Here is a 21,802-nt window from a genome sequence, read left to right as displayed (position 1 = left end):
GGATTTATCTAACGAATTTAATATTAAACACACAGCGCATATTTTCCTCGCATGAATATAGTGATAAGTCAATTATTGGGGAGGACAAGTTAGTGTTGAACGAACTTCCAGTAGAAGTGGCAGAGGCAGGTTCGATATTATCGTTTAAAGAAAAATTGGATAGGTATATGGACAGGCAAGGAATGGAGGGTTGTGGACTGAGTGTAGGTTGGTGGGACTAGGTGAGAGTAGCGTTCGGCACGGACTAGAAGGGCAGAGATTGCCTGTTTCCGTGCTGTAATTGTTATATAAATCAATAGCATCATAACATTTTAAATAACGTTTGGATATTAGACACACAGCGCATATTTTCCCCGTATAAAATCATTGCAACACACTAATATCGCCGAATCAGTGGGAGCCCTGGGCTTGTTTTCCTGCAACGAGACGGTCCTATCGAGGGGTGATGGGAGACAGCGATATTCGAAGGGGGTTCCTTATATCCAGTCTATTCCGCAATTTAGTTTTCGTTGTATTCGTTGCAGAGATATGTTAGAAATGGAAACAACGTTTTCCGTGCTTTCCTGGCTATCTCAGGATATTTAGCCTTGACTTTGATCCAGAATGCCGGCAGAGATGTTAAGTCAAACATACTTTTCAGCCCGCCGTCATTTGCAAGCTCGAGGAGTTGATCTTCTTCCCGCGCTGACATGGATGACGAGCGGGTGATGACCTCGCATGGGTAATGGCTCAACAGTGGACATAACAAGGAATGAGGAAAGGTGCAGCTGACTCAAATCACCAAATCATATCATTCCCACGCAGCCCGGTAGCGCGTGCTTTGCGGCCTGGTGGTTGGGGACCGCTGCTCTACAATCACTCTGAGCACCGGTGTCCCACAAGGCTGTGTACTCAGCCCCCTGCTGTACTCACCGTACACCCATGATTGTGTAGCCAAGTTTCCATCAAACTCAATATATAAGTTTGCTGATGACACAATTGTAGGCCGTATCTTGGGTAATGATGAGTTTGAGTACAGAGAGGAAATTAAGAACCTGGTGGCATGGTGTGAAGACAATAACCTATCCCTCAACGTCAGCAAGACGAAAAAAATTGGTTGTTGACGTCAGAAGGAGTAGCTGACCGCATGACCCCATTTACATCGGTGGTGCGCAAGTGTAAAAGGTCAAAAGCTTTAAGTTCCTCGGGGTCAATATCACAAATGACCTGACTTGGTCCAACCAAGCAGAGTTCACTGCCAAGAAGGCCCACCAGTGCCTTTACTTCCTGAGAAAACTAAAGAAATTTGGCCTGTTCCCTAAAACCCTCAGTAATTTTTATAGATGCACCGTAGAAAGCATTCTTCTAGGGTGCATCACAACCTGGTATGGAAGTTGTCCTGTCCAAGACCAAAAGAAGCAGCAGAGGATCGTGAACATGGCGCAGCACATCACACAAACCAATCTTCCGTCTGTGGACTCACTTTACACCGCACGCTGTCGGAGCAGTGCTGCCAGGATAATCAAGGACATGACCCACCCAGCCAACACACTTTTCATCCCTCTTCCCTCCGGGAGTAAGTTCAGGAGCTTGAAGACTCGTACGGCCAGATTTGGGAACAGCTTCTTTCCAACTGTGATAAGACTGCTGAACGGATCCTGACCCAGATCTGGGCCGTACCCTCCAAATATCCAGACCTGCCTCTCGGTTTTTTTGCACTACCTTACTTCCCATTTTTCTATATTCTATTTATGATTTGTAATTTAAATTTTTAATATTTACTAATTTTAACTATTTATAATATTTAATATTTGTAATCCAGGGAGCGTGAAGCACAGAATCAAATATCGCTGTGATGATTGTACATTCTAGTACCAATTGTTGGGCGACAATAAGGTATAAAGTATAAAGTATAGAAGTTTTTGAGTGTACTTGTTGACATGTCAAATCTCTTCAAACTCCTAATAAATTATAGCCACTGTCTTGCCTTCTTTATGACTACATCAATATGCTGGGACCAGGTTGGATCCTCAGAGATTTTGACACCGAGGAACTTGAAGCTGCTCACTCTCTCCACTTCTGATCCCTCTATGAGGATTGGTATGTGCTCCTTTGTCTTACCCTTCCTGAAGTCCACAATCAGCTCTTTCATCTTACTGACGTTGAGTGCCAGATTTTTGCTGCGGCCCCATTCCACTAGTTGGCATATCTCACTCCTGTATGCCCTCTGTCACCACCTGCAATTCAACCGACAATGGTTGTATTATCAGAAAATTTATAGATGGTATTTGAGCTATGCCTAGCCACACAGTCATGTGTATACAGAGAGTAGAGCAGTGGGCTAAGCACACACTCCTGAGGTGTGCTAGTGTTGATCCTCAGCGAGGAGGATATGTTATCACCAATCCACACAGACTGTGGACTTCTGGTTAGAAAGTTGAGGATCCAGTTGCAGAGGGAGGTACAGAGGCCCAGGTTCTGCAACTTCTCAGTCAGGATTGTGGGAATGATGGTATTAAATACTGAGCGATAGTCGATGAACAGCATCCTGACGTAGGTGTTTGTGTTGTCTAGGTGGTCTAAAACTGTGTGGAGAGCCATTGAGATTGCTTCTGCCATTGACCTATTGTGGCGATAAGTAATTTGCAATGGGTCCAGGTCCTTGCTGAGGCAGGAGTTCAGTCTAGTCATGACCAAACTCTCAAAGCATTTCATTACCATCAATGTGAGTGTTACCAGGCCATAGTCATTAAGGCAGCCCACATTACTCTTCTTAGACACTGGTATAATGGTTGCCTTTTTGAAGCAAGTGGGAATTTCTGCCTTTAGCAGTGAGAAGTTGAAAATGTCCTTGAATACTCCCACTAGTTGGTTGGCACAGGTTTTCAGAGCCTTACCAGGTACTCCATCGGGACCTTCTGCCTTGCGAGGGTTCACTCTCTTTAAAGACAGTCTAACATCAGCGTCTGAGACACAGATCACAGGGTCATAAGGTGCAGCAGGGATCTTCACAGCTGTAGTTGTGTTCTCCCTTTCAAAGTGGGCATTGAAGGTGTTGAGTTCATCTGGTAGTGAAGCATTGCTGCCGATCATGCTATTGGGGTGCACCCAGGTGCTCTGGTTTCCTCCCAGAGGCCAAAGATGTAGTGGGTAGGTTAATTGGTGATTGTAAATTGTCCTGCGATTAGGTTAGGGTCAATTGGATTTGTTGGGGTTACTGGGGTGGTGCTGCTTGAAGGGGCTGGAAGGACCACTGTGCTGTATCACTAAAATAGAATCAAAAAATAAAACATTGTCATCGTGCAATTCGAGCCTTAGGCACTGGCCTAAACCAAGTTATCCAACTTACCCGTGTGAATCCAAAGCAACGTTACATACAGTATGACCAAGACTTTCCTTACAGTGGTGAATTCCATTAATCCGAATCCAATATTTCTATTTATTTCATTTAGAAATACAGCATGGAATAGGACTTTCCGGTCCTCTGAACTGCGCCACCCAACAACCCCCGATTTAACCTGAACCTAATCACGGGACAACTTATAAAGGCCAATTAACCTATGTGTTTGGACTGTGTGAGGTACCGGAGAACCTGGAGAAAACTGCGTGGTCATGGGGAGGCCTTCCTTGTGATACGTTTCTACAAAGTACCACCTTCTTCTTCACACAGCAAGTCCTGAGACCTGGCGTCAGGTTCCCTTCAGCTTAGTAGCAAGTCTCCCAGGTTTTCTCCTGACCCAAAAATTCCTTCTCTCTAGTTCCTGTGTGGGACTTGCACTGTCCCATGGGCCATACCAGCTTGTCCACTCATGAGGACTGGACTAGGTCTCCAGAAGGTCTCGGGTCCCTCACACTGAAGTCTGCCGCATTATAGGTCACTGGTCACTAGAGAGTCTGGGTGTTGGAATATCACACTGCAAACAAACCGTCTTACATTGACTAAACCAAGCAAAGGTTCTCCCCTCTCTCCAGTGCATGGATGGGTTATGTCGAGACAGGCAAGGGTATCCAGGATCAGGGGTATGAGTGGAGAGCCAATAATGTAGAAACTAATGTTGTCCACATGATCACCTAACCTCATCTACAATTCCACAGTCCGGGACCTAGCTGTCAGCCATCCAAGACAGTTGCAGGCAAGGACTGGCTCAACTCTCGCAATGGTATGTCGAACTGACAGGCAGTTTCTAAAGCCAGAAAACTACTGGCTGCCCTAGAAAACCTTCATCTGCCTCAAGTTGTTCCCCCAATTGATCTCCACCTTCAGCACGAAACCAGAATCTGGGGGTTGGCCGTACCTGACACTGGACAGTCTTAGCAGTTCCCCAGGTGGGTGCAGCTTCGGACATTCGGCCTGTAGGTGACCTGCTTCCCCTGCAGTAAAAACAGCAAACTTGACTCCAACACTGGGATATCTCGTCAGCAGAGATTCCAGTGCCACTGGTCTGCGTGGGTTTGACTGGATCTTGAGTAGGCGATGGATGGGTCATGGAGTGGTACTGCAATGCATAGGAACTAGGCTTGGACCTGCTCCCTTCGATCTCCTGAAGTGGTCCCACTTTCACTCTGCCAGATGACTATCGAGACAGATGGACTAGTCGATGAGAATTCTTAAGTTCTCTGTTGGCTCTCCCGAGGCAAGGGCATCCTTCAGTTTGTCTCGGAGTCCGTGGCGGTATAGCGTGGCCAAGGCCTCCCCATTCTAGCCCCTCTCGTAGGCCAAGGTCTGAAATTTCAAAATTCGATCATGTAGTTGGTCACTGACCATCTTCTGCGTTCCCCCCCCCACCCCCATTGAAACCTCAGCAGGCAGTCTGAGGCTCCGGTGGGGTGATGAAGCACTTTTTTCATGACGACCAAATCTGAGCAAATCTCTGACCTAAGTTCGCAGTGCGTGGTTGCCCAGACCAGGGCTCTTCCAGTCAGGAGAGAGATAATGAAGGCCACTTTTCTGCACTGGGAACTGGGATGGCTGAAGTTCAAACACTAACAAGCATTGAATGAGCAAGCTGTGGCAAGACCCCGGGTTACCGTTGAATCTGTCCGGGACCGGGACCGAATGGTTCTCCCAAGCGACTCTGGCTTCCTCCTTGCAAAAATTAACCAATGTCTACCTGGAGGTGGTGAATCTCCAGGCTCTGTCTGGAAATATCTTCGCTGTGGCTGGTCACAGCGGATGATAGACACTGACAGCCCTGCTGGCTCATGTTGGCTCAATCGTACTGTGAAGAGAGTCCTTGACAAGGATGGCTTGGACCCAAATGCTGGAGTCTCCGAGGCTGGGACTGAGACACGATCTAAAACAGGATCGAGAATCTGAGCACAAAACAAATGCTAGACAAATCACTGGTAAGCTCAGCCTATGTTCAGGTGTTCCTTAAATACTCCATTCTTGGCACCCAAAACATGATTATCAATTAACGAGAACATCCTAAGCCTTTAAAGAGGCTGTGCCAGTTATCCGTATGCCAGAAAGTTGGAGTACTTAAATCTCAGAAGCTGGCATGGTCGGAAGTATATCGTAACACACTTAATTTGCTTTCAGTTTTAATTTGCTTTGAACTTTTTTTTACTGTGCCATGGCCTGTTCTTCATCAAGTTATGGTATTGTTGCACTGTTGTAACTATATGTTATAATTATGTGGTTTTTGTTAGTTTTTCAGTCTTGGTCTGTCCTGTGTTTTTGTGCTATCACACTGGAGGAATATTGTATCATTTCTTAATGCATGCATTACTAAATGACAATAAAAGAGGACTGCGTGTCCTCATAATCTAATCTTATCTAATTGGCTTCATTGCCAGGTTGTTGGGTGTATTTAAGGCAGTGCTTGATAGGTTCTTGATTGGACATGGCACCAACAGTTATGGGGAGAAGGCCAGTGAGTGGGGCTTAGGAGGGAAGAAAAAAGGATCAGCCATAATTGAATGATGGAGCAGAGTCAATGGGCCAAATGGCCTAATTCTACTCCTATGTCTTATTGCAGGGACATAGCATGCAATTGGTGGATGGATTTCCAATCAAGCTGTAGTTGTCTCAGCCAGTCACACTTCTACAATGCTGGTCCTTCTGTTTTTACCACATACAAGCTTAATCTGCTTGTTGGTTGTTGTATTTCACTGGTACAAATGTCATTCTCACATGAGTTATCTTTTCTCCAGAATAAACTCTGCAGGCCTAAATTTAGTACCTTTGAAATGCTTCTCAAACTAATTTTGTGGAATGACTGAAACAGTTGAACCAGTGTCCAATTCCATTTTAATTAAGTTGCCATTTGTTTCTGGTGTAAGCCATATTGCTTGTCTATCGCTAATTCTCATGTTGTGAATCTCAAGGGCACTCACTCCTGGCCACTTTCATCATTATCAGATCTTTCAGCAACAGCGTGCAGATTAGTGCTCTTTCTAAAACTGCAACTTAACTTTTCATCTTTTTCTCTTCTCTGTGCAGTCCACTTAATTTTGTTCGCCCAACATTCTTTTTATGGTCCTACCTTGTTGCATTTTTTGCAAGTTTCACCTTTAAATCTGCATTTGTTTGGTAAATGTGAACCCCTGCCATAGTGGTAGCACAATTTTTTCAGCCATTCTGGTTTCTGTTTAGACATTGTAGTTTTGTTCACACCCACTTTCAATGCTGACTGCACTCAATTGTGTCTCTTTTCTGTGGCTTCCCTTGAAACAGCCATTTCAACTGCTCTTTTGAAGGTAAGTTGTGCTTCGGTTAGGAGCCAATTTTGAATGCTTTCTTTTAAGATTCCACAAACTGAACAATCTCTTAGTGTATCATTCAGGCCATCATTGAACTCAGTTGCTTCAATTCAGCTACGTACACTGAAGTAGACTCGCCTTCTTTTTGATTCTGCTTTTGAAATTTAAAGTGTTCTGCTATCAACAATAGCTTCCATTCTAAGTGTTCCCGCATTACTTTGACAATAGCAGCAAAGCTCATTTCTAATGGTTTGCTTGGAGCAGGCAAGCTTCAAAGCAAACTGTATGCCTTTAAACTCAGCATAATTGGCACTCGTATCTCATTGTCTATTTCACTTGCTTCAAAACACTGTTCCGATAACTCAATAAACATGAGCCGATTATCTGTTGTGTAATCAAATTCATCATGTAGCCAGCCATTTCTGATTTTTTAAAATGATTATTATCACTCAGTACTCACTGTTTATGAACTACGAATTCCTCCGTTTACTGCCTCTTTTTAAAACTTGATCGTGTCTTCCCTCCCGAAGAACACATACTTTTTGTAACCCCACCATTCCTCGCTGCATTTTATTTTATTTCAAATGTCTTGTTGCACTTTAACAGGTGGGTTTGATCTGGAATTGAAATGGCAACAGAAGTTGCAGCACACATTGATAGGGTGGTTAAGAAGGGGTATGGTGTGTTGACCTTCATTAGTTGAGTGACTGAGTTTAAGAACTGCAATGTAATGTTGCAGCTTGGTAAGACTCTGGTTAGACCACATGGGATTTGTATTCATTCTAGTCATCTCATTATAGGAAGAGTGTGAAGCTTTAGAGAGAATGCAGAGATTTATCAGAATGCTGCCTGGATTAGAGAGCATGTCTTATGAGAATAGGTTGTGTTGTTTTCTCTGAAGTGGTGGAGGCTGATGGCACATTTGATAGAGGTTTACAAGTTTATGAGAGGCATAGAGAGTAGACAGACATGACTATTTTTCCAGGGCTGAAATGTCTCATACGAGAGGGTGTGCATTAGGTGAAGGGTAAGCTCAAAAGCGGTGTGAGGGGCAAGATTTTTACAGAGTGGTGGCTGCCTGGGATGCTCTGCCTGCATGCCCCACCATCAAGGCCATTCTCTCTCCTCACTGCTGACATTGGGAAGCCTTAGATCCCACACCAGCAGATCAGGAACAGTTACTACCCTTCAGCCATCAGGCTCCTGAACGTCACTCACCTCAGCACTGAACTACTCTGTAACCTGTAAACTCACGTTCAAGAACTCTACAACTCATACTCTCAATCAGATTTATTACTTATTTATTATTGTATTTGCACAAATTGTCTCTTTATACACATTGGTTATTTGTCTTTGTTTCTGTGTCTTTTTTCGTGTTTTTGATTGTTGTTTATTTATATCTACTGTGAATTAATTTCAGGTGACATATACGTACTTCAATAATAAATTTACTTTGAACATTAGACAACTTTGAACTTCTAATATTCAACATTTCTACCTTGTTTATGCCTCTCGTAATTTTATAAACTTTTATCAGTTTTCCTCTCAGCTCTGATGCTTCACAGATGAGTCTGTTAGATGTTTACATACAAATATACCACAATACTCTCTCACTTTGAGACCACAGTGGTATACATAATGATGAGATGCATTCATAATGTGGATAATGAAAAACTCTTCCACGTAATGGAGATGTTAGAAACCAAAGAGAATAGGTTTAATGTGAGGAGTTGCTGGGTCAGAGGAAAGTGGAGTAAACTGCATTCCCCATTGTGTTTGGTATGTGGATACACTGCCCAAGTAGGTGCCAGGGACAGGTACTCTTAAATCATTTTAAAAATACTTAGATGAGCTTTTGAATTTCCAGGGCATAGGAAGCTAAATTCCAACTCCTGGTGAATGAGGTTAGTTTAAATGAATTTCAATAATGGTTGTGAAGTGATGTATTTTGGAAAGTCAAACTACTATGAATGGTAGGGAGTGTGATGGAACAGATATAGTACAAGTGTACACATGGTGGTAAAATGGGACATTATGTTGCAGTTGTATAAGTTGTTGGAGTGGCCACACTTTGAGGACTATGTGCAGTTTTAGTCATCCTGGTGGAGGGGAAATGTGATTAAAACTGGAAGAGTGCAGAAAAGATTGACAAAGATGTTGCTGGACCAGACAGCTTGAGGCATAGGGAGAGATGTGGCAGCCAAGGTCCATTCCTTGCAACATAGGAAATGAGGGTTGACATTATGAGTCTGGATTAAGGGTCTCGGTCCAAGATGTCGACTGTTGATGCTGCCTGGCCTGCTGAGATCTTACAACATTTCGTGTGTGCTGCGCTGACATATTGAGGTTTGCAAAATCATGAGAAGTTGGATGGCAGCAGTCTTCTACCCTGGATGATGGAGCCCAAAATTAAGGGGCATAGATTTAGTTTGGGAAGAGGGGGGTGTGATTTAAAAAAGATCTGAGGAGCAATATATTCACACAGAGTATATGGAATGAGCTGCCAGAGGAAGAGATTAAGGCAGGAACAAAAGTATTATTTAAGAGCTACTTGGGTGGATCATGGAGGGGCGGAGCTAAGCGGAATATGGCCCAAATGCAGGAAATTGGAAGTAGATAGGGGGTGGACATCATGGTAGGGAGCAGTGGCCCATATCTGTGTTATAGTGGTCTATGACTCTAGGCATAGTCCACCCAGTACACACAGGCTACACCCAGTACACACAGACCACACCCAATACTTACAGATAACACCCAATACACACAGACCACACCCAGTACACGCAGACCTGACCCAGTACACACAGACGACACTCAGTATACACAGACCACACCCAATACACACAGACGACACCCAGTACAAACAGACCTGACCCAGTACACATAGGCCTCACCCAGTACACACAGACCTGACCCAGTACACACAGACCTGACCCAGTACACATAGGCCTCACCCAGTACACACAGGCCTGACCCAGTACACACAGACCACACTCAGTACACACAGACCACACCCAATACACACAGACGACACCCAGTACAAACAGACCTGACCCAGTACACAAAGGCCTCACCCAGTACAAACAGACCTGACCCAGTACACATAGGCCTCACCCAGTACACACAGACCTGACCCAGTTAACACAGACCTGACCCAGTACACACAGACCACACTCAGTACACACAGACCTGACCCAGTACACACAGACCACACCCAGTACAAACAGACCTGACCCAGTACACATAGGCCTCACCCAGTACACACAGACCTGACCCAGTACACACAGACCACACTCAGTACACACAGACCACACCCAATACACACAGACCACACCCAGTACAAACAGACCTGACCCAGTACACATAGGCCTCACCCAGTACACACAGACCTGACCCAGTACACACAGACCTGACCCAGTACACACAGACCACACCCAGTACAAACAGACCTGACCCAGTACACATAGGCCTCACCCAGTACACACAGACCTGACCCAGTACACACAGACCACACCCAGTACAAACAGACCTGACCCAGTACACATAGGCCTCACCCAGTACACACAGACCTGACCCAGTACACACAGACCACACCCAGTACAAACAGACCTGACCCAGTACACATAGGCCTCACCCAGTACACACAGACCTGACCCAGTACACACAGACCACACCCAGTACAAACAGACCTGACCCAGTACACATAGGCCTCACCCAGTACACACAGACCTGACCCAGTACACACAGACCACACCCAGTACAAACAGACCTGACCCAGTACACATAGGCCTCACCCAGTACACACAGACCTGACCCAGTACACACAGACCACACCCAGTACAAACAGACCTGACCCAGTACACATAGGCCTCACCCAGTACACACAGACCTGACCCAGTACACACAGACCACACCCAGTACAAACAGACCTGACCCAGTACACATAGGCCTCACCCAGTACAAACAGACCTGACCCAGTACACATAGGCCTCACCCAGTACACACAGACCTGACCCAGTTAACACAGACCTGACCCAGTACACACAGACCACACTCAGTACACACAGACCTGACCCAGTACACACAGACCACACCCAGTACAAACAGACCTGACCCAGTACACATAGGCCTCACGCAGTACACACAGACCTGACCCAGTACACACAGACCACACTCAGTACACACAGACCTGACCCAGTACACATAGGCCTCACGCAGTACACACAGACCTGACCCAGTACACACAGACCACACCCAGTACAAACAGACCTGACCCAGTACACATAGGTCTCACCCAGTACACACAGACCTGACCCAGTACACACAGACCACACCCAGTACAAACAGACCTGACCCAGTACACATAGGTCTCACCCAGTACACACAGACCTGACCCAGTACACACAGACCACACTCAGTACACACAGACCACACCCAATACACACAGACCACACCCAGTACACACAGACCTGACCCAGTACACATAGGCCTCACCCAGTACACACAGACCTGACCCAGTACACACAGACCACACTCAGTACACACAGACCACACCCAGTACAAACAGACCTGACCCAGTACACATAGGCCTCACCCAGTACACACAGACCTGACCCAGTACACACAGACCACACCCAGTACAAACAGACCTGACCCAGTACACATAGGCCTCACCCAGTACACACAGACCTGACCCAGTACACACAGACCACACCCAGTACAAACAGACCTGACCCAGTACACATAGGCCTCACCCAGTACACACAGACCTGACCCAGTACACACAGACCACACCCAGTACAAACAGACCTGACCCAGTACACATAGGCCTCACCCAGTACACACAGACCTGACCCAGTACACACAGACCACACCCAGTACAAACAGACCTGACCCAGTACACATAGGCCTCACCCAGTACACACAGACCTGACCCAGTACACACAGACCACACTCAGTACACACAGACCACACCCAATACACACAGACGACACCCAGTACAAACAGACCTGACCCAGTACACACAGACCACACCCAGTACACACAGACCACACCCAGTACGCACGGATCTCCCCCAGTACACATAGACCTCCCACAGTACACACGGACCACACCTAGTACACACAGACCAGTAAATATACACAAACCAAGTATATACAGACTCCCCAATACACCTCAGGTAAGACATGGAAACTACAAGCTAACAGGACTAAAAGTTAAAAAAGAACATGTTGTCATTGCTTTATTTTTTTCTTTCTGTCAATGCGGGACATGAGCGAGAAGCATGACTTACTTGCGGGTAAACTTGGTGCAGGTCTCATTAACATGACCAGCTCCCCACGTGCTGTCCAGGAGGTGCCACTTCCCCTCCAGAAACACCGCATTCCATGCATGATCCGAATCCCCTTTGAACTTCTTCCCCATATCGTAGTTATAGCCTTTGGAATATCCGGAGATTTCAGTACACTCTACAGCTGCAATGCTAATTTGTGGTGGTTAATGTACATTTGGTCAGTAACCACTTCCAGGTACACTTGTGAAAATAAGCTGCTATCTCTTTCAAACTTTAATGGTCATAATGATACAGTACATGCATTGTAAGGGTGAAGGAGCAACAACCAAATACAGTCACTGTAGCCTTGAGAACAATCCATGTTCTCACTAACTCAAGCTACCATCTTTTCTGCAGCCAAGAGCAGAGAAAATACAAGAAACACGGAGCAGGAATAGGCCACAACCTGTTAAGCCTGATACTAACTCTTATCATGACTGATCTGTCCCAGACTTCACCCCCCACCCCTTTCCCCTTCCTTTCCAGTCCTGATGGAAGGTCTCAACCCAGAAAGTTGAATGTTTATTCCTTTCCATAGCCGCTGCTTGACCGGCTGCATTTTGAGTGTGTTGCATTGGATTTCTGCATCTGCAGAACTACTTGTGTTTATCATTTGCTCCTCCTCTTTGCCAGTTTATAACTAACCACATCTTTCAAACATTATCTACCACCACTTTAAATACCCCCATTGATCGAACCCCATAATCCCAGAGATTCACTATTATCTGTAAGAATCTTACCCCAGTGATCGAACATCAGAATCTAGAGATTCACTATTATCTGTGAGACCTTAACCCCACTGAACAAACCTCATAATCCCAGAGGTTCACTATTATCTATAAGACCCTAACCCCCACTGATCGAACCTCATAATCCAGAGATTCACCATTATCTGTGAGATGAAACTTCTACAAACCTCATTTTTAAGTGACTGGCGTCCAACACTGAAGACATACCTTCTCATTCAAGACTGCTCTGTAAAGCTCACTCAGGATCTTACATTTCAGAAAGCTGCTCTCTCATTCTTCTAAACTCTAAATAATACTGATTGTTTGGGAGTATACCAATAAAGGAAGATAATTCTGCAGCATGCAGTTGAAAGTGTGGTTACGCTTATCTGTCAATTATCTATGTTGGTGACAAGGTGAACTGGAATCTAGATCAGATACAGGGACTTTCCAAAATTATGGTGAGCAAATAAAGGTAATGAAGAAAATACCAGCACTAAAGGATAACAAACTCTATGGAGAAAGTGGTTTCTAAACCAGCATTTGACAAGAAAGTGCAGAGAATATTTCAGTGATGTCCTCTTGAGAACCATTTCTTTGGACTGGAAAATCAGAGATGCGCTGCTTCACAAAAATGAAAGAGGAAAAACAATGAATTACAATCCAGGAAGCCTGACATTCAGAAGTCATGAAAATTAACCTCTTGACCCTTTTGCTGGAGCAAAACAAAAAATTTGGAAGTGTCCACAGAGGAGGAACGTTACATGGCAATGCCTCTTCAAATGGTCAGAAAGATTGCATGGATTTATAGAAGATACCTAACATCTGGAAATCCGATTGAAGCTATGGATGACGTTGTACAGATGGGATATTGTCCCAAGTTCCTCTGGAAGTATCAAGGGTTCAGCAAGGAACTGCTGGTGCTTCTTAGCTTAGGTGTGGTATGCTTCAAGTTACCAGCTTTCATGCCAGAACTCCACCAACTGTTTCGCACTCGTTTCCCTGGATTACAGCTGCCTGGGAAATCCTGGATAGGGTCTAGGACTCTACTCTCAAGAGAGCTCAATGTGTAGTATGTCATAGAACGGGAACGGATGGGGTAGTTATATTCACAAAATTAATCATCTTTACATCAAATTTTAATGTTTAAAGTGTTGATTCCTTTTCAAAAAAAAGTCAATATTTTAATTATTTTGAGAGATTTATTTAATTCTTGAGGGTTTTTTTTAGGCATTTTGAAAGTTACAAACATCGTTCATTTTGGCAGGTTTGACTGCTGACAATGTTCAGGACAGGGCTTTACTTGTTGCCAATGGCGTCCAGTATCCTTTGTGGGTCAAGTTTATACTTGCCTACTCATGTCACTCCATTACATCATTGAACATCTTGTCACTGGGTGAGAGAAAAGATCTAGTTGATAATTTATACAGGATACTGGAAAGCATTTGGTACAAGACACTCGTGACCAAATTTAAAGATATGGTAACTGAATAAGTTATTGAGCTGGTTATTAAGCACAGGGACTGGGTATAATGGGTAGGCTCCCACATTCCCTGAATACGAGTGGTGCTTTCATTCAAGGATATATTTTGGAGTTATGACTCTTCACTGCATGATTTAGAAGGTAGGTCAGAGACCCTCCTGTCCAAGATTGCAGATGACATGGGGACATCTCCGTAAGCACTACAGCTGGACATAGTCAATTACATAATGGATAACTATGGGAAATGAAATTCATTTTGTAGCAAATATGGGGTCACCCACTTCGTACCTAAAAAACAGGGCAGAGCAGTTCACATAATTAGAAGCGGGGTATCTGGTGGGATGAGAAGGTTACAGGGTCCATGGATGTCTTGCTTTTTCAGGAAATGTGGCTTCCTCTCACTGTGATTGATCGAGTCCTCACCCATATCTCCCTCATTTCCTGCACTTCTGCTTTCACCCCATCCCCAAGCAAGACCTAGGATAGAGTTCTCTTGGTGCTCGCCTGTCATTTTGCTGGCCTCTGCATTTAGCATACTATCTTTTGGCCCTTCCACTGGCTACAGCATGATTCCACCACGTCTTATCTTCCCTTTCTTATCCTCGTAGGAACCACTTTCACTTCTGTGTCTTCAAGAAACAATTTTTTTTGTTGCATTACATCTAAACGACTAATCCCCCTCCACTGTTCTCTGTTTGGTCCCTCTGTTCCATGTTGGAGAATAGACCTGGAATCCTCACCCTCTGCTTCCTACTATCGAATCAGTTCTGAATCCACTTCACTAGCTTGAATCGCATGTGACCTAACCTTCCAGATCAGCTTGCCGTGTTGGACCTCATCAAAGGCCTTAAAATATCCATATAGACAACATCCACCACCCTACCTTCACCTATACCCTTACTTACCTTTCCAAAAAGGTCCAAACGATTAATCAGACATGACCTGCCATGCACAAAACCATGCTGACTGTTCCTGATCAGGCGTTGACTATCCAAGCGATGGTAGATCTTGTTGCTCAGAATTCCACCAAATAATTTCCCTGTAACTGAGGTGAGTCAGGCTCACCAGGCTGTAGTTCACCAGTCTGCCCTTGCTACCCTTGTTGAACGATGAAACAACATTAGCTACTCTCCAGTCTTCTGGAAATTTGCCAGTGGCTAACAACAAAGCAGATGTCTGTGATTTCTGATTTGGCCTTCCATGAGGTCTGTGGATGCACTTGGTTAGGTGTTGGAGTGAGAGCAAGAAGATCAATTTAAAAGAACTGAATCTCTGTGTTTGGATTTGGAGCAACAGTAACGAAGTGGAAACAAGCTGAGTCCTGGTACATGCTGTCCGATTCACTTTTAAAGAGGTAACTCAACTAATCATTAGCTGATAGATGATTGGCTAATTAACAGTATCAGATAAGAGGAAGGCTGGCTCAAGTAGAGTGGCTATTGTGATAATGAGTCAGTGTAAGAGTGGGAAGACTGGTGTGGAGGGGATGAGTAAGTGGAGCGAGAGAAGGACTTTGAAAAGACAAGTTTCATTGACCTGTGAATTGGAGGGCACTTTATCCAATAAAAGGAAGGCAAGGTTAGGTGGAGCAGCCTTTTGCAGCAGAAATGGAGAGTTGAGGACTCAGTTCAAGAGGCTTTGGTGGGAAGGAGCAGGTTAGGTTTTACTTTTGTTCCATAGTTGTTTAAGCAGGATGGCTTTTGGGACAGTGGAATGCTTCTCCTGCAAGATGTGGGCAGTGAGGGGATTTCCTTGATGCCTACATCTGCAGGAAGTGCTCCAAATTGCAGCTCCTGATGCAGTGAGCCAAGTTTCTGGAGTGGGAGTTGGATGTAGTCAAGATTATCTAGCAGAGTGAGAATCATAGATGAGGCTGACTGAGGTGGTCACATCCAAGGTAGAGGCTTCAGATACTGTAGATGGGAGACTATCAGGAAAAGTAAAAGTTGGCAGTTATTGCAGGGTCCTTCATGTACCAACAAGCATACACCCTTGTTGAGTGGGATGTTCTTTATAGTCCAGCAAGTTGGAGGCATTGAAAGTGTGATATCAAATGCCTGGGAGCAGCGTGTTCCCGCTGGGAGGCCTGGGAGCAGGAAAGTGGCAAATGAAATACAATGTTGGAAAATACATGGTCATGTACATTTGGTAGAAGAAATAAATGGGGAGAAAATCCAAAAATCTAAGATGCAAAGGGACTTGAGAGTCCTTGTGCAAAACAACTTAAAGGTTAACTTACAGGTAGAGTCAGTGGTGAGAAAGGCAAATGCAATGTTAGCATTCAATTCAAGAGATCTAGAACACAAGAGCAGGGATGTGATGCTGAGGCTTTATAAGGCACTGGTGAGGTCTCACCATGAGGATTGTGAACAGTTTTGGGCTCCTCATCTAAGAAAAGATGTGCTGGCAGTGAGAGGGTTCAGAGAAGGTTCACAAAGATGATTCCAGGAATGAAAGGGTTATCATACGGGGAACGTTTGATACTCTGGGTCTGTACTCGCTGGAATTTAGAAGGATGAGAGGGGATCCCATTGAAACCTTCCGAATGTTGAAAGGCCTAGACAGAGTAGATGTGGAAAGGATGTTTCCCGTGGGGGGCGCGAGTCTAGGACAAGAAGGCACAACCTCTGTATAGAGCGGCCTCCATTTAAAACAGAGATGCGTAGAAATTCCCTTAGGTGGTGAATTTGTGCAATTTGTCACTACAGGCAGCACTGGAGGCCAGGTCGTTGGGTGTATCTAAGGCAGAGATTGACAGGTTCTTAACTGGCCACAGCATCAAAGGTTACAGGGAGAAGGCCAGTGAGTGGGGCTGAGGAAAGGAAAAAAAGAATCAGCCATGATTGAATGGCAGAGCAGACTCGATGGGCCAAATGGCCTAATTCTGCTTCTATGTTTCATGTTCCGATTGGGATGCCTAGGTGTGTCGTGCTCCCGTTGGGATGAAATTTGCCACATTTGGAGCCTAAGTTGATGGGAAATATTGGGTTGATAAGAAGTCAGGGATAAGTGAATCTCTGGATGTCCATAGAAAGGTTAAGGATACATGAATCTAGCCAGGAAGGTTAAAGAAAGCCAACAAGTTATTGGTCTATTAAAAGTAAATTGGTGAACAGGTAAAGAGAAGGTACAATGAGATCAGCAGGGCCACCATGCATTGAAATCAATGCAGAGCAGGACTTCAGACTCCTTGGTGTGGCTCATGGTGGTTCAAGAGGAGGGAAGTAGGTGGAGAAACACACAAAAATTACTGGGCAACTGAGCAGGCCAGGCAGCACCTATGGAAAAAGAGTACAGTTGACGTCTCAAGCTAAGACCCTTCATCAGGACAGAAGAAAAAAAAGATGAGGAGTCAGAGTAAGAAGGTGGGGAGAGGGGGAGAGAGAAACACACAGTGATAGGTGAAACCGGGAGAGGGAGAGGTGAAGTAAAAAGCTAGGGATTGGTGAAGCAGATACAGGACTGGAGAATGGGGAATCTAATAGGAGAGGACAGAAGACCATGGAAAAAAGAAAAAAAGTGGAGGGGCACCAGAGAGAGATGATGGCAGGCATGGAGATAAGGTGAGAAAGGGAAAATGAGATGGGAAATAGAGAAAGGTGGGTAGCAATTACCGGAAGTTCGAGAAATCGATGTTTGTGCCATAAGTTTGTTGGCTACCCAGACAGGATACAAGGCATTGCTCTTCCATCCTGAGGGTGGCCTCAATCGCGGCAGTAGAGGAGGCTATGCATGGACATGTCAGAATGGGAAGTGGAATTAAAATGGGTGACCACTGGGAGATCCCGCTTTGGCGAAGCAGTCTCCCAATCTATATCGGGTCTATACCTGACTCAACATACTCTCAGGTGAAGTGTTGCCTCACCTGGAAGGACTGTTTGGGGCCAAGCACCTACGCTCCATCCTTCAGAAAAGTGGGATCTCCCAGTGGCCACCTATTTTAATTCCACTTCCCATTCCATTCTGACAAGTGCATCCATGGCTTCCTCTGCTGTCGCGATGAGGCCACACTCAGTTTGGAGGAGCAACACCTTAAATTCTGTTTGAGTAGCCTCCAACCTGATGGCATGAACTTTGATTTCTCGAACGTCTAGTAAAGGCCCCCCACCCATTTTCCCTCTCTCCTTATCTCCTGCTCATTGCCTCCCTCTGGTGCTCCTCCCCCTTTTTCCTGCTTCCATTGCCTTCTGTCCTCTCCTATTAAATTCCCTCCTTCTCCAGTCCTGTATCTCTTTCACCAATCAACTTCCCAGATCTTTACTTCACCTTTCCCCCTCCCAGTTTTACCATAACCTTGTTTCTCCCTCCCCTCCCCCACCATCTAACTCATTTTTTAACCTCTCCAGTCCTGCAGAAGGGTCTCTGCCCAAAACGTTCACTGTTTATTCTTTCCTATAGATGCTGCCTGGCCTGCTGAGTTCCTTCAGCATTCTGTTTGTGTTGCTTGGATTTCCAACATATGCAGATTTTCTCTTGTGTGTGATTGGAAATGGGTGGAGGTGCTTTGGAGGGCATTGACAATACCAGAGATGTATATGCAGCTGTGCGTGAATTAAGCCCCAGGGCCTGACTGTGTACATCCTCAGACTTTGTGGAAGGCGAGAGGAGAAATTGTGGAGGCCCTTGTGGAAACACTTCCATGAATTCATGTTAGCCACTGATGGAGTTCCCAAAGATGGAAGGTGACTAGTGTCTGTTGTTTAAGAAGGGTAGCAAGGACAAGCTAGGTCTCCATTCCTTGGAGTGTAGGAGAATGAGGGGGCAACATTATGGAAATGTTTAATATTGAGCTACAGTTCAGATGAATGTCCAAAAAATGGTGGTGTAGTGATTAGCACAATGTTGTACAGTATCAGTGATCGGGGTTCAATTCCTGCTACTACCCGTAAGGATTGGTGCCTTCCCTCTGTGACCAGGTCAGTTTCCTCCAGTTTCTCCCACATTCCTCTGATGTACTGGTTGGTAGGCTAATTGGTCATTGTAAGTTGTCCTGTGATTAGGCTGGGGTTAAATTGGGGGATTGCTGAGCGTTTGCAGCTCAAAGGGCCAGAAGGGTCTGTTCCACACTGTATCTCAATCAATCAATAACTAGGGGCACAGGTTTAGGGTGTAGGGAAATACTTAAAAGGGGCATGATTAGTGGTATTTTCCTTGCAGAGGATAGTCAGTGTATGGAATGAGACACCAGAGGAATTGTTGAGGCAGGTAAGAAGCTCATGGATAGGTACATGGAGGAGTGAAGCTTGGAAGGATATGGGCTGAACATGGTTTGTAAGTGGGAGTGTGTACCATAGTTTACATGGACTCATTGAGCCAAAGGGCTCTGTGTTGCCCTCACTCTTAAATGTTGACCTAGCCAGTGATGCCAAAGTCGTGGAAAATCAATAAATGACCACAAAATTGATGTCACGATCACCTGATCAGGCTACACATGGCAGAATCATCTTAATGAGGCAATGTATAAGCAGTCGGCAACAAGTCAGCTAAGAGTAGTGTGACATGACACGTTACAGGGTGGCATAAACGGGGGTTAGGTATGAAGATACTACATTCAGGAACACACTTGGATTGAGATACTGGGGTTCAGTGATGCAGTCATACCTCTCCAGTTAGCCAGTGCTGTGTCCATGCCTTTGAGTATCACATTCAGATGCTCCTGACTTCTTAGGTGAGTGGGTCTCCTGGTCTGCTGTGAAGACAGCACATTGCCATTCCTCTCTGCATGTTCCACCAAGGTCAGTCTGCAAATGTTGCCATTTCCTCTTTGGGAACCATACTTGCAGCTCCCCTTCATGAGCTGCAGACTGGCTTTAAGTGGAGCAGGCCACTTTAGGAATTTAAATAATCTCTGAACTCTGCAATTACCATGGCAACAGGCAGCAATTGTATACATGAGATGGATCCTGTTAGCTCAATTGTAGTTTGCATTCTAGAAGAGGGCAAAGGCAGCTGCTGAAGAAAAGAGCCAAGGTTTAACACAAAACTGTCTTACCTGCACATTTGACAAAAGAGTCCTGAATACCCAGCGCACACTGCTTTGCCAGTCTTCAATACATCTTCTGGGCCAGAGTGTAATTTATCCTTATTGTGATATCCCTTCACATCATACTCTGCCAATACACAAAAACACTGTCTGCTACATTCTAATTTGATCATTATTTATCAAGTGCTGTAAAAGTGTGAAAATGTACATCACAGAGAGGTAACCAGACACGGTCTTGCTGCAACTGCAGAAAGATGTAGAGGACAAGAGTCAATGGTACAAGCTAACCTTGGAAGGGACTACACAGAACTGATCAATGACAGAAGCTAACCTTGGAAGGGACTACACAGAACTGATCAATGACAGAAGCTAACCTTGGAAGGGACTACACAGAACTCATTAATGTCTATCTATATGACTTGGGGGTTAGTTGTGAAGAAGCAAATACACAGGCCTTTCACATTCATGTTACTTTAGAAGTTTGTACACTTGGTGTGGTCATTTTCTAACAGACAATGAACATATCATGATTTCACAGACAACAATCTGCCAACCAGGCAATGTTACTGCTTATCTGTTACTGCACTATAATACCCCTTGGGGCAAGTGGGTCAAAGGCTTCACAATCCTTCCAGATGAAGCGATCTTCTCAAGAAGCACGTTAAGTGGTGTATGATGTCCTCTTCTCTGCAGAAGGTACTAAAGAAGGAGAGAGGTCACCCCCTTACTCTTTGTCCAGCTGTTGATAGAAACCTTCAGCCAAACCAGGAAACAATATATTTGAGGGGTGGTTAAACTGGAGCAATTCCTCAATAATGTAAAGGGTTACATTTCTAGAAAAGAGAAAACTTTTGGCCAATTGACATTCAGAAATCAAAGTATTGAGTACAGGAAATGGATTGTTATGTTGAAGTTGTATAAAACATTGGTGAGGCCTAATTTGGAGTACTGTGTGCCGTTTTCTTCACCTACCTACAGGAAAGATGTATGTAACCCAGGTGTATTAAACCCAAAATTGTAATGTTAGAAAGTTCGACCTGCAGAGGGATGAAGATGAGGTTTACTGATTTTATAAAAAAAAAGAGAATTTGGTAAAAAAACACTATGCAAGGGAGGGGCGGGCAGGACACAGGATGGACAAGGAGAGAAACGCAGCAACGATTAGAAGCTGAAGACATGAACTGTTAAGAGTGGAATTAGTAGTGAGTATCCTTACCCTACTAACTTAAAACCCTCAGGGTGAAACCCCTAGAGGAGAGACAATAGCGGTAAAAGATTTATTGAAGCTATGGCTATAACACGCAAACATGCGGAAATCTGCAGATGCTGGAATTTCAAGCCACACACATAAAAGTTGCTGGTGAACACAGCAGGCCAGGCAGCATCTCTAGGAAGGGGTACTGCCTGGCCTGCTGCGTTCACAAGCTATAACATGCAGCAGCTTTACCAAGACAATATCAGCAGAGACCAGTGTCCAAAATCCCTACACTGTAGTCAGGAATTAGTTCTGCAAAATCATACCAAGGGACTTGGACAAGTTTTGTACAAGTTTGTGAATTGACCTTCCATGGATGATCAATTATTTCATCCAA

General features: G+C 44.8%; 1 protein-coding gene across 1 annotated transcript in view; it reads right to left on the bottom strand.

The window, feature by feature from the left end:
- The window catches only part of ky (kyphoscoliosis peptidase), a 48,056-nt gene that overhangs the window by 9,338 nt on the left and 16,916 nt on the right, over positions 1-21,802 (bottom strand). The window contains exons 4-5 of the mRNA XM_063047312.1: positions 20,220-20,337; positions 11,978-12,166 (exon numbers count right to left, since the gene is read on the bottom strand). Coding sequence (XP_062903382.1) covers positions 11,978-12,166; positions 20,220-20,337 — 307 coding nt within the window. The remainder of the gene's footprint in view (positions 1-11,977; positions 12,167-20,219; positions 20,338-21,802) is intronic.

The sequence above is a fragment of the Mobula hypostoma genome, chromosome 4 (assembly GCF_963921235.1).
Source record: "Mobula hypostoma chromosome 4, sMobHyp1.1, whole genome shotgun sequence".
NCBI classification, from domain to species: Eukaryota; Metazoa; Chordata; class Chondrichthyes; order Myliobatiformes; family Myliobatidae; genus Mobula; species Mobula hypostoma.
Note: the sequence above shows the minus strand (reverse complement) of the source record. Positions and strands in the feature narration are given on the sequence as shown.